The sequence below is a fragment of the Otolemur garnettii genome, unplaced genomic scaffold (genome assembly GCF_000181295.1).
Source record: "Otolemur garnettii isolate 467f Iridium unplaced genomic scaffold, OtoGar3 scaffold00089, whole genome shotgun sequence".
Taxonomy (NCBI): domain Eukaryota; kingdom Metazoa; phylum Chordata; class Mammalia; order Primates; family Galagidae; genus Otolemur; species Otolemur garnettii.
In genome coordinates this window covers 5,531,049-5,548,924 of record NW_003852484.1, presented here as the reverse complement: position 1 = coordinate 5,548,924, position 17,876 = coordinate 5,531,049, and the positions used below count along the sequence as shown (strand labels likewise).

At 38.1% G+C, this 17,876-nt stretch overlaps 1 protein-coding gene across 1 annotated transcript in view; it reads right to left on the bottom strand.

The window, feature by feature from the left end:
* The window catches only part of GSK3B (glycogen synthase kinase 3 beta), a 210,936-nt gene extending 194,132 nt beyond the window's left edge, over nucleotides 1–16,804 (bottom strand). The window contains exon 1 of the mRNA XM_023516300.1: nucleotides 15,620–16,804. Coding sequence (XP_023372068.1) covers nucleotides 15,620–15,707 — 88 coding nt within the window. The 5' untranslated portion in view covers nucleotides 15,708–16,804. The remainder of the gene's footprint in view (nucleotides 1–15,619) is intronic.
* Between the last annotated feature and the right edge of the window lie 1,072 nt (nucleotides 16,805–17,876).

Genomic DNA, 17,876 nt, shown 5'->3' with positions numbered 1-17,876 from the left:
GCACTCTACCCAGGGGGACAGCTTGAGGCTCTGTCTCAAAAAAAAACAAAAAAAACAAACAAACAAAAAAAAAATCTTGGGTGGCGCCTGTGACTCAAAGGGGTAGGGTGCTGGCCCCATATGCTGGAGGTGGCGGGTTCAAACCTAGCCCCAGGCAAAAATTGCAAAAAAAAAATTCCTTACACTTTAGATATAGAAAGTTCCTCAACAAAATAAAGGCCATTTATAAAAAACCCACAGGTAACATCATAATCAATGGGGAGAAACTGGAAACTTTACCCTGACATGGTACAAGACAACAATGCCCACTCTTATCACTTCTCAACATAGTTCCAATTAGCACTTTCAAGAATGATTAGATAGGAAAAAGGAAAAAAAGTAGACAAATCAGAAAGGAAAAAGTAAAATTTCTATTTGTAGGTGACATAGTCCTATATGTAAAAACCCTAAAGACTCCACCAAAAACTGTCAGATCTAATAAATTCAGCAAAGTTGTAGGATGTAAAATCAAATTAAAAATCCACAGCATTTCTATACACAGACAATCAAGTCAAAAAAAGAAATCAAATAAACAATTTTATGACAGTATTAAAAAAAATAAAAACTTTAGGAATAAATGTAACTAAAAAGAGATTAAAATGAGAATTATAAAATACTGATGGAAAAAACTGAAGAGGACACAAATAAATGGAAAGATATTCCATTCTCATGGATCAATAGAACAAGTATTATTAAAATGACCACACTACCCAAAGCAGCATACAGATCCAATGCAATCTCTACCAAAATCCCAATGGCATCTTCATGTGAATAGAAAAAAACCTAAAATTCACATGGAACCACGACAACTACAAATAACCAAAGCAATTCCAAGGGAAGAAAACAAAGTTGGAGGCATCACACTTATTGTTTTATATTAATATCCACCAAGCTACATCATGGACAGATCTCTTTTTCTTTTTGCAGTTTTTGGCTGGAGCTGGGTTTGAACTCACCACCTCCGGCATATGGGGCCAGTCCCCTGCTCCTTGAGCCACAGGCACCACCCCCACACTTATTGTTTTAAAACTGTATGACAAAGCTACAGTATGGCATGGGCATAAAAACACATACATCAGTTGAACAGAATAGAGAGCCCAGAAACAAATCCAAACATATGCAACTTATTTTCAATAAAGACACCAACCAACACAAGGGGGGAAGCATAGTGTCATAAATGGTGCTGGAGAAAGTGGATTTCCATCCATATGCAAAAGAATGAAATTGAACCCTCATCTTTCTTACAAACAACATACAAAAAAGTCAACTTGAAATGGATTAAAAAACCTAAACCGTAAAACCCCTAGAAAAAAATACAGGGGAAAAGCTCCTTGACCTTAGCATTGGCAATGACTTCTTGGATTTGACATCAAAACACATGGAATAAAAGCAAAAATACACAAGTGGGACTTCGTCAAACTAATAAGCTTCTTCAAAGTAAACAAAGTGAAAAGGCAACCTACAGACTGGGAAAAAAACATCTGCAAACTATATGTCAGATAAAGGGTTAAATCTAAGATTTATAAAGAACGTATAGAACACAATACCAAGGAAACATGTAATCTAATTTAAAATGGGCAAAGTACTTGAATAGACATTTCTCTAAACATGACACAAAAATGTCCAACAGATAGAAGAAAAGGCTTAACATCACTAATCATTACAAAAATACAAATCAAAACCACTATGAGATACCACCTTACACTGTCAGGATAGCTATTATCAAAAAGACAAGAGATAACAAATGTTGGTAAGTAGAGAAAAAGGAACCCTTACATACCATGGGTGGGAAAACAGATTGAAGCAGCCATCACAGAAAACAGTATGGGAGTTCCAAAAGAAATTAAAATAGAACTACTCTATAACCCAGGAATCCCTCTTCTGGGTATGTATCTGCATGTCCACACTCACTGCAGCACTGTTCACAATAGCCACAATATGGAAACAACCTAGGCGTCCATCAATGGATGAATGGATTAAGAAACAAAATTTAAAAAAAAAAAAAAGGACTATTACTCAGCCTTTAAAAAAATAAAGAGGAGCTCCAGCTATTTGCCACAACACAGATGGACCTGGAGGACATGATGCTAAGTGAAATAAGCCAGACACAGAAAGAAAAACACTGTAGGACTTCACTTACATGAAAGTGAAGGGGAAGAAAAGTCACATATACAGAAACACATTAAAACAGAAATCACCACAGTCTTGGTGGTGGGAAGAAAATGGGGAAACCTAGGTCAAAAGATACAAAGTAGCAAATATGTAAGATGAACAAGTGGAAAAATCTGAGGTATGACATAAAGACTATTAGTTAATAATTATGTACATATTAAAGATTTTTGCCAAGTGAGTAGATTATAGCTACTCTTTCGGGGGTGGGGGGGTGGGGTGGGGAATGTGTAACCAAGTGAGAAGATGATAGCTACTCTTGCCACCTGGGGGAAAATGTGTAACCATGTGAGATGACAGAATGTTACTCTGCTTTACTACAGTAACCACATTTTTATAGTATGTATCTCACAACATCATGTATACCTTAAAGACACAAATACATTTTTAAAAAAATAAACCACCTAGTATAGTACAATGACATAGAAAGTACTTCAATTTTTTCTTTTTTTTTTTTCTGAGACAGAGTAATCACAGCTCACTGAAGCCTCAAACTATTGGGCTCAAGCAATCCTTCTGCCTCAGCCTCCTAAGGAGCTCGGACTACAGGTGTAAACCACCATGCGCACTAAACACTTTTCTTCTTAACGTCTGGAGGGCCTGGGTTCAACAGCTGGAACCTATTTCCTATTAGCGGTAAGATCCAGAACAAATCAATTGCAACATTTTTTTACCTCAGATTCTTAATCCATTAAGCGGGGATAATACTGTCTCAAAGCATTATGAAAGTTAAATGAAATGATAGTACTTGGCAAAAATAAACACTCAAAAGGGTAGCTGAATCTGATTTACTCCAGTTCTAAGATCTGGGCCACCTTCAATAGCACCCAGGGAAACTCAATACCTATCAAAAACCACAAACTTCTTTTCAATTAGCTTCTTCCCCCACTCCCACTCCACAGCAGCATTTCTCACCTCCTTCCTAAATTTTTTTAAGTAAACAGGTTTTCTCAGGTATATGTAAGAAATTAACAATGATTTTTTTGACATATGTATGTGTGCGGGTTATTTTTTAAAGGACTCAGGAGTCTCTCAATAAGTTATCTCTGATGTTCAATTGAATTTAACTAGAACTACATCTTATTAGCAAATCCCCTTTGTTCATGGACACAGTAAGTACTTGTTACTTACAGAGAAAATAAGTAAATCTCCATGTCTTAAGAATTGTACCCCACACCAGCCAAACATCTCCTAATGTACAAAATTAGTCACAGAAGGAAATAACATTCTGATCAATAGAAAGCAGTTTATTTTTCAAAACAAAATATAGACATATTTTATAACTATTTAGGAGGTTGCATTATTTAGAGATGGAATCCCTATTATTTATTATTATTATTTATTAATATTTCTGAACCTCTCTGGAAAAGCTCTAGAACTAATACACTAATATACACTAGTATATCTAATAAGTATTATCTTAAAAACCCAAAAAGAGGTCCCATAAAAAATGGAGTTTTTATAACTTCCCCACAATACTACAACCACAAACCTAAGTTTATTATGATGAAAGGAACTTTTCATATTTAAATGTTGTCTCTTTACCTTATCTCTATCCTTTGCAGAATAAACTACTTGCTGAAAAGAAAGAAATTGATTTGTCAGGTTTCACTCTTCTAAATCTCTCTTCTATCCTCACCTACTCCTAGAAGGCTTGGAGGTATGGTCATAGCTTCTTCATAGGTCAATTTTTCAAAGGTTCCTCACATACCAACCAGTGCAACGTAGTACTCAACTGTTTCATTCATTCAGTCGGTGTTCAGAACCACTCAGTGCTAAGCACATGGGGCAACAAATGCATTTATATTTGCACCTCGTTCCTTTCCCTACTGTTGTTCCTTCACGTTTATACAAAAATCCAAGTTTTACTTTATCATTTCTAATATCAAAACTCAAATGTTCCTGGAAACATGAGTGATCATTTGGTGACCGAGAAACTTACCATACTACTAGTATTCACCATACCACCATGACAGAATATCTTCAACTTGAATAAGGCATCCACATTGCAAGAAATACAAAAGGTGAGTAAAATACATTTTTGTCATATTTGAACTTATGGCCTTCCAGGGAAAGACAAGTTAATTGGAATATAAGAAGAGTCACAGAGAGTATTGCAGCAGTTCCATGTGAGTGAATTTCATGCTTACTGGTAAAGCATGGATGACAAAGTAGCTGAGGTACCACTGATACTCTGAAAGCTGAACAGGTATTTAATAAGGGAAGAGAATACATGACAAAGGACACATGGACTAATAAATTCAATCAGGGCCAAGACAATATGGCAATGATAATAGCTAACAAGCATTAACAGTCAACATTTCAAATTACATTTTTAAAGTTTTACTAGAATATAAGAAGGGGAAAAATCATTTCCCCCATACTAAGTACCTTTCTAAAGAAGATAAAATTTCTCAACTTCCTTTAATGAGATATAAAATTTTTAAATAAACTGAAAATATATCTAAAAACAAAACAATGATAAAAATCAATGAAGTGTTTTTAAATCACACACACAATTTCCATTACTTGAAAAAATATAATTCCTGACAAAATTCCAAACTTGCACTTCTTACTACAATAATCATAATATGTGGCTACTGAGTGCTTGAAACATGGCTACTCCAAATTAGCACATTATGTCAAATATTCACTAGGTTATAAAGACTTAGTACCCAAAAAGTAAAATGTTAAATATCTCACTTACAATTTTAATAATGATGTTGAAATAATATTTCTGATATAGTAGGTAAATGAAATGTATTATTAAAATTAATTTCACCTATATATAGTCTTACTTTTTTTAATGTGACTCATAGAATATTTTAAATTACATATGTGACACATTTATGGCTTATATTTCTACTGAATAGAACTGATCTAAACAATTGCTTAATGTTAATATTTTTCAGATTTCTATACATGCTTCATGCTGGCATGGTAACGTTTTGATCATAATGATACAATGTAATCTCTAAACCCCTATTTCTCATATCTGGATACTGAAAAGGTTAATGCCAAAAAAATGCGTCAGCTTCTTAAGTATGTTTTTGTAGCAAACGTGGAAAAAAAAGTAACAACTTTTCTGGATGCATATACCAAACAATACTCTGAACACTGTTGGCTAATGTCACAGGTTATATTAGATAAAATAATCTGTGATACAAAGGCAAAGGACCAAGAAACTAAGAAAGTCAATCCTGAAGAGTAATGAAAGAAATCAGAGGATGACAAGGAAATAAGCCTATAGAACAACTAGGTGAGAGCCCAGCAGGAGGCTGAGGCCTCTAGGAAAAAGGACACTCCAGGAAAAGGAGGCAGGTGGCAGGCAGGAATCCAGAGAATGTCTGATACAATGGTATATTTGGAGGGAAAAACTGAGATTACAATCATTTCAAATAGGACTAGAAAAGGAAAGTCGCAACAATAAAGCCTGAAATACTTAAAAGCAAAGGAAATGTGACTGTCACTTTAAAAAGTTTTAAAGCTCCTCAAAATGTTAAACATAGAGTTACCATATGATCCAACAAATCCACTCCTAAGTATACACCCAAAAGATCTGAAACCATATGTCTACACAAAAACTTGTATACAAATGTTCATAGGAGCAATTATCCATAATAGCCAAAAAAGCAGAAACAACCCAAATGTCTATCAACTAACGAATGGATAAATAAATCTTAACATTCCCATACAATGAAATATTCAGCAATAAGAATGACATGATACAATACAGAAAAACCTTAGAAGATATTATGCTAAGTAAAAGAAGCCAGTCACAAATGGCTAATAATATGAAATATTCAGAATAGGTAAATCTACAGACAGAGAACAGATTAGTGGCTCCCTTGAATTGGAGAAAGAAGATGATGGGGAAAGAATGCTAAGATGTACTAACTTTCCTTTTGGAGTAATAAAAATATCCTAGAAAAATTAGATTGTAGTGATGGTTACACAACTCCATGAATACTTGTAAACTGTACACATTTAAATTGATAAATTTTATGGTATGTGAATTATATATCAATAAAGCTGTTTTCAAAAGGAATGTAATAGTATACTACCTGTTTCTGCTTATTGTTCTATGTATAGATACTGAGAATTAACAATCTGAATAAAAAAAGCAATCTTAATAAGTAAAATAGTTTATAAATAGTAGTATAATTACATACCATGAAAGCAAAAGGGAGATGGGTATGACAACAAATGATACCTACCATAATGAGAAGACCAAAAATTATATCTAAAATAATTTCAAGAAATAAAAACTCTACTAAGTAAAAATATGACCAAAACTATGTGAAGAAATCCCTGTCATCATCAAAGTTGCTTCTGAAAAGCAAGACTAGGGGACAGAAGATCAGTTTCCATCATGAGCCTTTCTGTACTATTTGATTTCCTGAAATCATATAAACATATTACTTTGTAAAAATAATTTTTTTTAAAAAAAAAAGGCTAAGGACTGCTTGGTTTAGGAGCAGAATGAAACCATGCGCTCTTAAAGAGGTAAAAGGCACAGGCTTTATTGACACTGACGTACTCTGCGCCTCTGATCTCTCAAGAGAACAGGTTTTCTCATCTAAGATGTTAGGAAACTAAAAAGGTAAAGGAAAAAATAAATTATGCTTTATCTCTTTCTTACTATGAAATAAATGTCTATTTTAAATGTGCTATGACGTGTTCAACAGTTAAGACTATTAACATTTTACCTCGATTTGCCAAGAGAGATCTTGCACTTATTTCACATTAAAAGAAATAATTAGTAATTTATTAGGATGAAAAACAATAGCAACTTTCTAGAGTTACTGATTTAAATTTGCTAAGTAAATTCTAACACTTTTTCTGCTAAAGCTATATACAAAAAGCTGATAGAAAGGACATGTAAGAAATTGTAATGCTGGCTCTGTCTCCAAGAAAGGAAACTAGTAATTGCAGAGCAGATGAGAAGGAAGACTTTGCAGAACACCTTTACAATTTTGAATTATGTGAGTAAATGATACTTTAAAAGCAAAATATGTAAATGACAAACATACAATTATCTGGATGTGCTATCCAATTCATAGTATTACATACAATTATTGCTCTTACATATATATAAAACTGCATATTATTATTAAAACTCTACAATTCAAAAGCTTTCCCCTTTCCTTCAGAATTTAAAACTGTAATGTGTAGAATACTAAAGCTCTTGGTAGGCATGGTGGCTCATATCTATTAATTCCAGCATTCGGGGAGGTCAACATGAGAGGACAGCTTGAGGCTAGCAGTTTAAGACAAGGCACAAAATTTTTTTTAAAAATTAGCTGAGCAGAGCAGTGCCTGTGGCTCAGTGGGTAGGGCACTGGCCCCATATACCAAAGGTGGCGGGTTCAAACCTGGCCCCAGCCAAACTGCAACAAAAAATAGGCAGGTGTTGTAGCGGGCACCTGTAGTCCCAGCTACTCAGGAGGCTGAACCAAGAGAATCACCTAAGGCCAGGAATTGGAGGTTGCTGTGAGCTGTGATACCACGGCACCCTACCAAGGACAACAAAGTAAGACTCTGTCTCAAAAAATATAAATAAATAAATAAAAACGAGCTCTACAGAAAAAAACCTTTCTGCCTCTTGCCCCTTTAGAAGATAGTCAAGTTAGTATAATTTCTCTAGGTGAACATTTTGAACAGATATTACAAAGTGATTTCCCTGAAGCTGTTTGAACCTGCCCTAAGTAACCCCAATATGCTCATTTCCCTGCATTCTTTTTAGTAACGTTAACACTAAACATCAGTATCCATTTATTCCCTAATTTGTGGTTTTCAGAAAACACAGTAAGATAGACTGTGTTAAACAATAATAAAGAACTATTATAAAAGCCTGAGGACCAACCTATGAGTAAAGAGGGTATCTTCTGTGGATATCAGCTGCTCAGGAGCTGTTTTGGTTTACTTTCTGATTGTCAACTACCAACCAATTCCGAAAAGGTGAGGTTCCAAATAAACCAGTTTCACACTGATGAGTAGCTATTACTCTTTGAGGAACTAAAAGAGAGAAACTGAGTTATAGTTCCAAACATAACAATGTCCAACATATGCTTAATTGGTAGTATATAAAATTGTAACAAAAAATCTTTCATGAAGTTTAACGCCAAATTTTAAAAGGAGTAAAACACCTTCCACAACCCACAGAAAGAGGGATGAAATGAAATAAAAATCCTTAATGGCTAATTTAGATAATCCCATTCTAATACTAAATATACCAAATTTATTTATGAACAGTCAGTAGTGTTTAATAGAAACCAATACCCTGACTGAACGCTAAACAGAAAATATATATATATACATTACTTTTCTTCTTGTGCTGGCATAAGCTCTAATATTTTCATTTTCAACGTCTGTCACAGAAGTTTTCCTTGATATTTTAAAAGAACTGAGGAGTTTCCAAATATAACTACAAATGGCTAAGTTACTGTATTTTCTAACAGGCGTGCTTGAAACTAATTTCAAAGAAGTACTAATGAAAAAAGTCTTACAAAGTCATTACTAAATTATCAGCTAAAGACTATCCTAAAAGCAAAAGGCACTTTATCTCAGCTACTTGGGGGGCTAAGTTAGGAGAATTGCTTGAACTCAGGAGTTTGAGGCTGCAAACTCTCTGGAATCTAAATTTAAGGTAACAGTACTCCATTCCCTGTAACATATACAAAAAAAGAGCAAGGGCTCTGGAATCATAAGGCCTGTATTTAAATCCTGGCTGAGCAACTTTCCGGCCAGGTTATCCTGGACAAGTAACTTCCCGTTTACCTCATCCATAAAATGACATTCCAGTATTAGCTACTTATTCATGTTATTGTAATGATTAAAATGATATTGCATGTGAAGAATTTTCCAGAATACTTAGTACCTAGTAAACACTCACTTATTATTTGTGGACACTTTCTATTAAAGCAACCTATTAATTTTTACTTTCTGAAGCCAAAAATTGTGCCACGATACAATTAACAGCAATAAAAATATGGAATATTAACGTTACTGTGTTATAACAATGTTTCTAATATTTTTGCTTGCCTACCTACTACCTTCTGGCTTTAGGGAATGCTTATTCAATCCTAAGTTTACAAATTCATCAAAGTTATATAGCCATCTAAAATACAAGTTTCTAGAAAAATAGTTCTTCCTTCCTCAGAAATGTTTACTTTTTATTACTAAGTTGATTTGAAAGGACAATCAAGAAATTAACAACTTCAGACCACGCTATTAAGGAACATGTTAATAAGGGTTAGCTTCGTGCTGTTGTTAGCCATGGTATCCCAGACACAAAAAGAAAGGGTACTTTGGCAAAATTTGTTTTAAGAAAAATATATCATTACCTTAATGTGACCAAACCAAAAATGCTAAGAAAACTGTCAACACAGAAATGGAAGATTTCATCATTTACAAAATTAGAGAACGTCATACCCTTTGAAAGTAGACCTTTCACCTCAAAAATATAAGCACAAGTGAAAAGGATTGTATTATAAACTAGGACCCAAATCTACAAAATTGTAACTTTTTATAATGCCTTATACCAGACTAAATGCATTACAGTCACAAGTATATACTGGAATAAGTTACTATATGTTATATTCTGACTATTAATTCATTCTAAAAAACTGAAAACCTCAATTAATAGAATGGAATTCAAATTCCTTTATTTTATAAATTTAAAGATAGGAAGCTTTTGAGAAAACCAGTTGTTCTCCTATAACTCCATGCTCAGTTTTTCCTTGCTGTTCTACTCATACAGGTTTTTTTGGTAGAGACAGAGTTTCACATTTATTGCCCTTGGTAGAGTGCTGTGGCATCACACTGCTCACAGCAACCTCCAACTGCTGGGCTTAGGCAATTCTCTTGCCTCAGCCTCCCAAGTAACTGGGACTACAGGGGCTCACCACAACACCCAGCTATTTTTTTTTTTGGCTGGGGCTGGGCTTGAACCCACCACCTCCGATATATGGGGCCAGCGCCCTCGCCACAGGCACCACCACCACCACCCCACCACCCCTCGGCTATTTTTGTTGTTGTTGCAGTTTGGCCGAGGCTGGGTTTGAACCCTCCACCCTTGATATATACCCACTGAGCCACAGGCACTGCCCAACTCATATAGGTTTTTATATAAATAAACATTTCTACATTATACTCAATAGATTTCAAAACATTTTTTCAGTTTTTGGCTTGGGCTGGGTTTGAACCCACCACCTCCAGCATATGGGGCCAGTGCCCTACTCCTTTGAGCCACAGGCACCGCCCTCAGAAACAATTTTTATCACCAAGGATAATTTACATAACTCAAAATAAGGGCAAAGATTGCAACATCTACTTTAAAACCTATAATGCCTTTATTCTTGAAACCATGCAAAATTCTCCCTGCACAACACAACCACCATCCTCCAAAAAACAACTAGAAAATGATGCTAAACATTCCAATGAATTCATTTACATGTGGTGATTATGTTCTTAGAACAATATCCGGGGAATCAGGTTGATCCTGTTAGCGCTGGCACACATTTCTGTCACACCCACGTGCTCTGTTCCTCCATTCTCCATTGTAGGGTGGAGCATCACAAGAGGCACCACAGTCTCACATCCTGCTCATCCCTATCCTTGTCTCAAACCCTTGAGTCTTATTTAAAAGTAGAGAACTGCAGCACCAGGGTCAACATACATATGCCTCACAACCTACTCTATGCATAAAGTGCACACAAAAATAGAACTCCCCCAATCTCAGACTCTGCTGCTGGCACTTAGAATATCTCTGGCTTTCCCATCCTTGCTGTTTCTCCAAAACATAATTTCACACCTGCAGTCCATGTCCAATACAAGGGACTGACAGCACGTGGTCCAGTACCGACTTTCAGTTGCACTTTGCTGGAGAAATGAGATGTCACCTCATTTTTTAAATGTGGTTCCCAATCAGCCATAAATTGATTTATGAATCCGTGGGTTGCTTTAAAGTTTTTTTCCTTCTGCCCAAGACTTATTGTCATTTCACAATTAGCATTCTACAGATACATGCAACAAGAAAACATCTAATTCTTATATGAGCATGGTAAGTGTTTTAACAACTCTGGGTAGATCTGGTTGGGAAATAAATGAAAATAAAGTACTGGTTTTCTGCCCTGTACATGCGCTCTTTTCCAAGGATAATCAAGAAATTGGCTAAATCCTAATAATCTAAGTTTTAGATGTCACAAAGAGATTAAATTTCCTTGGGAATATAAGGACTTTAGATTGCTACATACTTCTCGGTTTTAATCACTTATACTACTTAATACTGCAGAAAAATATGCAGCTACTATTAATTATTCTCTTCACTAATAAAACTTTTGATCTAAAAGAGTTTTATCTGACTACAAAACTTGAGTGAAACTGACTGACTTATTTTCATCTTTCCAAATCTTACCTATAGGCACTGAACCTAACCACTCAGCTAAATTTTCTCCAGTGGTATACCAAGATTACTGTATGTATTTTAAGCAAAATTCCCATAGATAGTGCCTTATTTTCTCTATTTTGGGTAAATTTTCATGCAATTCTAAAGAAGGAACTGCATAGATATTAACATTAACGTATTTAATAACATGTAAACCTGGATGTGAACAAAAAGGAAACTTTTCATCATAGAAAGTAAAAAGAAGTATTTCAAAAACACTGATTTAAATGCCTTCTCAACAACAAAAAAATACTTTTAAAAAATCAGGCTCAGCACCTGTGGCTCAAGTGGCTAAGGCGCCAGCCACATACACCTAAGGTGGCGGGTTCAAATCTAGCCGGGCCCACAAAAACAACAATGACAGCTGCAACCAAAAAAGAGCCGGACACCTATGGTCCCAGCTACCTTGGAGGCTGAGGCAGGAGACTCACTTGAGCCCAGGAATTGGAGGTTGCTGTGATCTTCGATGCCACAGCACTCCACCCAAGGGGATAGCTTGAGGCTCTGTCTCTAAAAAAATTAAAAAAATAAAAAATAAAAACTCAGCTTTTGGGGCACCACCTGTGGCTTAAAGGAGTAGGGAGTGGCTTGTTCAAACCCAGCCCCCGCCAAAAACTGCAAAAAAAAAAAAAAAATCAGTTTTCTGCTGGAGTCTTCACAAAGTGAAAGCGCTTATCTTATCATTTTTATTATTTTAAATGCAAGTTTTACCCAAGAATAATCATTACTCATGAAAAACAAGTTTTAAACATGTACCAAAAAATAAAGCAAAAGATATATATATGAAATGTCTAAAATGTTTAAGTCACAGTTCAGTCTGAAAAGTATTTTCATTGTTTTCAAATAAGCCATGATGAAACTACTGTAATGAGGTTTTAAGTGTGAGGTTTTTAAATCTTTGTAGTACTTTAATGAAAAGTATTTAAATAAAAACCCTTACTTTACCGCTCCCAGATATAACACAACATTTTTAGGTGTAGAAAAATTAGAAATTGTGCAATTAATAAACCAGAAAGTCAAATATCATTGTCAGTAAATAAATGCTGTCTGCTAAATTTCAAAGGAACCCATTGTATGTTAAATCTTTAAAAAATGAACTCATCTACCCTCTCATTTCAGCAGCCTCTCAATTTTCCCATTACAATTAACAATATAACTCAGCAGTCAAGTCTTCCAAACCAGTATCATCAGATTTATTTTTAACTCTTGACTCCTTCACAAACATTCCCCTTCAGTCCTATACGAAATCCTGCCAGTTTTTCATTCACACTGTCTCTCAACTCTTCCTTTCATCCTATTTTCACATTTACTTTATTCCCGCATGATTCACAATATATGCTATTATCTCTCTAAAAGGACTTAACATCTTTCTACTCTAAACCATCAATCTGGCTGCCAAAATTACCTTTAAATATCTTGTTCACACCTACAGTATATCCAGATATCTTCTAAGTCTCAACCAAACTTTTGTAAGACCCCTCTGCCGTCAACCAGCTAACTTTCCCATATTTCTCAAATTCCACCCTCTTCTACTTAGTCCCCTTGAATTCCAATTTACCAACTTGTTCACTGTCTCCCAGACAAAACTCATCATCCCTGTACCTCTCTATGTTCTTTCTACCTAGACAGAATCCTTCATGCTTCTCTGTCAATTCAAGTTACAGCCTTCTTTAACACCAGTCTTAAAACATAGCTTCTCTGCAAGAAGCCTTTCCTCTCCAACCCACTGGTCTCATCCCTTTATTCTGTGTCCCTCAGAACAAAAGATTCAATTTGTATTTTTTATAATCCTGCAGTCATCGTGCTATTATTTTATTATTTTTTCCCCATAGCCTGCCTCTACAACTAAATGATTAGCTTTTGAGACCTATTTCTGCGTCTTTACTTTGAACAGAGGTCCCTTAGAACTCTAGCACTCTAACAAATGCTGAAGGATTCCCCTTTCCTTTAAATATCTTTAAAGTTAAGGTTGTTAAAACACAATTAGCATCGAACTCCAACATTTTAAACGTTAAGTTGACATATATGGTAATAGAAAATTAAACATTTTTTAATCTATGTACTTTACAAGAGTTACTCCATCCTCAGTCAACATGTATACTACCAAGAATTGAGTCATTTTCAAAGAAAATCATGGAAACAAAATTAAAAGTCCCAAAATTTAGTATCAAAATTTAGCATTATGGATTTCTGAAATAAATCTAATAAATCAATTACCTAAAATTGATTTTGAGGGTTTTTTTTTAATTGTATTACCAAGATGTAAAACATACAAACACTCCAGTACCACAAGAGGCAAGTCTTAGGTAGCTATTATAAGATTTGCTTCATCATAGGTGAAAACCACTCTACAATTTTAAAATATCCTTTCAAATGACCCCACGAAGTGCTTAGAAAGCATGCCCCTTCTTTGAAAGATGCATAATCAGCTTCCCTCTTCACATACCCCGCATTCTCCACTAGCTAGTCACCAAAATTAAAAAAAATAACTTTCAAAATAATCTCCGATTCAGCTATTACCTTGGATTACCCTGTTTTAGACAAGTTCCAAAAGCCAACATGAATTGAAATCCCATGTTCAATTAAAAGTGATCATTGCATGTTGCTTAACGATATAATCAATTTCATATAACAACAGATTGTGTTTGGTTTTTGTCATTTTTAATCTCAGTTCTTCACTTCTCTCAATTCTTCTAGGCAACAAAATAGTTTGTCTCCATCCTTGTTTTGTCCCTTTCTTATAGAATAAGGACATAACATATGTCAAATTCTGAAAGTGTATTTACGTAAGCTGTCATTAAATACCACATAAACATTTCCACAAATAGAGATACACTGGAACATTACTTAGTATACCAAACACCTCAAGAACATACTTTTCCACACAAATTCAGGACAAGAGTACAGTCTAGCGACAACTCAGAACACAACCCAAATATCCCTATTATTTCCAAGACCACAGCTTTCTGCAAAAGCTAGGATGGAAGGGACTAAATCCACAATCTTAACTAAACATTACCAAAACTAAAACTAGAATATTTCAAATAGCCCTAAAAGGACCACCACCATATTCTATACATTTAACAAGTAATGAATGCAATGGCACCCCAAAATTGAACTTAAATGACAATGAGTCAGTGACAATTAACATTTTACTTAGTATTTAGCACAATGACAATACAAACCTCAATCAAAACTTGGACCTACTGCCAAGTTACCTTTTAATTAATGATAAATTATATAGTGGCAAATTGGTAATGTCAAAACAGGAAGGCTAAGAGATAACACATCAAACTACTTATCCAATTGAAGACAATGCATTTAGAGATACTACTGCAGCTGAATATTTTTCTATCAGCTCCCAGCCCCTTGTAAAAGGAAAAAAATCAATGCTCACCTCCACATGTGAACGCTGGTCACTGAGCAAGTTCACCCCCAGACTAAGAACAAATATTTTGTATAATCACAAGGTAAGTAAGACATGTTAGGAGGGTGGGACATTTAATGCCTCTAGAAAGTACACCAAACTATGGTATCTTCAGACACCGAAACTAACTAAAATATCCTCCCTCGTTCCAAATGTACATAATGGTTTATGAATCAAATCCTGTTCTTCTCTTCATTCTAAACACTTCCATCACTATTTTAAAATGGAAACACTTAAACACTTGATAAGGCTAACTACCAACACCTAGAAAAGTGTAAGAAACAAGTTTCAAATCGAATCTTCCAAACAAAAATCATATTCTCTCAATTCAAGGTTAATGAGACTGGGGGGAGGGGGTATGGAAAACGAAAAGAGGGAGCTGCCTCATCCTTGACTGAAGACAGGTTTTGCCCTTTCCCATTACCTCCGTCTGACTGCTGTATCAGAAGGTCTAATGTTTTAAGACCCTGGTATTTCTAGGTTTCCAATTTTAAAGGTGAGGTGGAGAAAGGGTGTAAAATAAAATCAATACTCACTGCTAACTTTCATGCTGCCAAAAGCCGAAGGCTGCTGCACTGGCTTGCAGCTCTCCGCAAAGGAGGTGGTTCTAGGCCTCCCTGACATGATCACTCTCTTCCCGAATCACCTTTTCCTTCCTTCCTCCTTTTCTTCCTTTTGTCTTATTTTGGGATGTTAGGTTAATGATAATTGCAGCATTAAGTTCTCCCACAAGAAAAAATAAAAGAAAAAAAAAAAGACTTCTTCCTCTTGGCTTTTCACTCCTTTTGTATACTATTTTTAAAAAGCGATGTATTTCTCCTTCAAGACAGATCTGTACGGATATTTAACATATAGATGATTTGGGGTGGGGGGAAAAAATACAATTCTCTCCCCTCCCTTTCGTGAGAAGGGGGAAAGGGGAAGGGGAAATCCTAAAAAAATATATCACGTGAAACGGGGACAAATACTTGATTGTAAATAAGTACTTTGAATATTATATTTTCCTCGGGGATTTTTTTCCGAGTCAATGAAGAAGGGAAGCGGCGGAAGGATCACGAGTCTCACGCTTGAAGAGAAAGGGGGATGGGAAGGAGGGAGGGTGAGGGAGGGGATGGCTCGGAGATGCGACGGGAAACGCTGCGGCTCCGGCTGCCGCGGGATCCGGCGGGATGACGGCGGGGGCCAGGCGAACTGGAGGGCGACGGAGTCGCGAGTCAGTCAGAGGCTGGCGGTGGCAGCAGCTTCTCTCTTCATTGCGCCAGGAGCAACTGCAGGCGGCGGCTGGATCCAGCGGCCATGGCGGCGGCGGCAGCTCCCTTCAGACCCCAGGCAGCGGCTCCTCGACTGCTCCCCATACGCCGGGGACATGGGAACCCGGCAACCGCTTCCGTCCCTCGGGGTCCCCTCCCCCGTCCACGGCACCAGCGCGGCCGCCCTCCCGCCCCTCGCCTGTGTTCGGTGCCTGCTCAGGAAGTGTCCGCGCTTTGCCCCCAGCCCGGAGCCCTGTCAGCGGCTGCGGGGCCGGCTCCTCCTTGCTTCCTTCCTTCCTTTGTCACTCGGCCCGGGCGGCGGCGGCGGCGGCGGCGGCACAAGCCCGCATTCGCCCGGGTCGGGGGCTGCTCTGTTAGAGGAGCGCCGTCTGCGCAGCCGCGTAGCGCTTCCCCACTCCCCCTCCCCCCTCCTACTCGTCCTCCGCCTCCTTCCTCCCCCACCCAGCCTTACACCGCCCAGTGCCCCGCCACCCGCGTAACAGGCGTCTGGGAATCGCCGGCCGAGCCTTGAGCCCGCCCGCTTCGGCTGAGAGAAGCCCAAACGGAGCCAATCACGGACGTCGATTATTTTACGGCACTTCACGGAAAGAGCCGATCAGCCTGAGAAACCAATTGGAAAGTGCTGCTGGGAAACCACGCCCGGAGAGCGGAAAATGCCGAAGGCAGACGAACGGAAAGAAGGAGAATTCGCCGCCTTCTGTGGCTGGCTAGGGGAGACATTCGACAATGGCAACAGTGTCCAATCAGAGTCGTCCGCCCTCACGAAAAAGCTTAAAGAGTTAAGGACAGTGAAACCCCAAGTAGCTGGTGAAACTGCACGGCTCAGTGCCGCGGCCGCTTTGTAATTGGCTGGAGAACTCCTCTGGGAGTGTACCTCCTTCGGTGATTGGTGAAGGGAAGGGGGCTTCCGAGGACAGTCTGACCAGTCAGGACTTCGGCTCCCTCGCCAAGGTGGGGAGAAGAAGAAAGCGAAGGGCGCCTATAAGGCGCCGTCTCATTGGCCTGAAGCTCAGGCGCTGGAGAAGAGGCAGAAGGAAAGGAAAGGAGGCCGAAACTCGTGGTGGTGGCCAATCGGCACTCGCTGCTGTCCAATCGCAAGACCTAGCCGCAGTGTGATTGGCCTCCGGCCTGCGGTCCCAGGAGCGGGGTGAAGCTCGTCTGGGGTCGTGGCTGATGGTCTGACCGGCTTGCCTGCGGCTTCTTCCCGCCAGTGTAAAGACCGCATATGGGGAGTGCAGGCCCTCTGCGCAGCCGGTCCGAAACTGCTGTGGCCGGCGGGACAGGGCGCTGGGTGCTCAAGCGCGCAGAGGGTCGAGGAACTCTCCCCACCCTACGAGAGGCTCTTGGCGGGGCGCGGCTAATTCTGCGCGCCGAAGGCTCAATTAACTGCGGGTTCGCGCGTCCTGGTTATCGGCTAGGGGGACTGCCCCAGCTGGGTTACAAGCTCTCAGACACTAAAGTGGGAACAAAGCTCCCAGAGAGGCAGAGTCTTAGGGCATCAGCGCCCCGCCCAGCCGCGGGG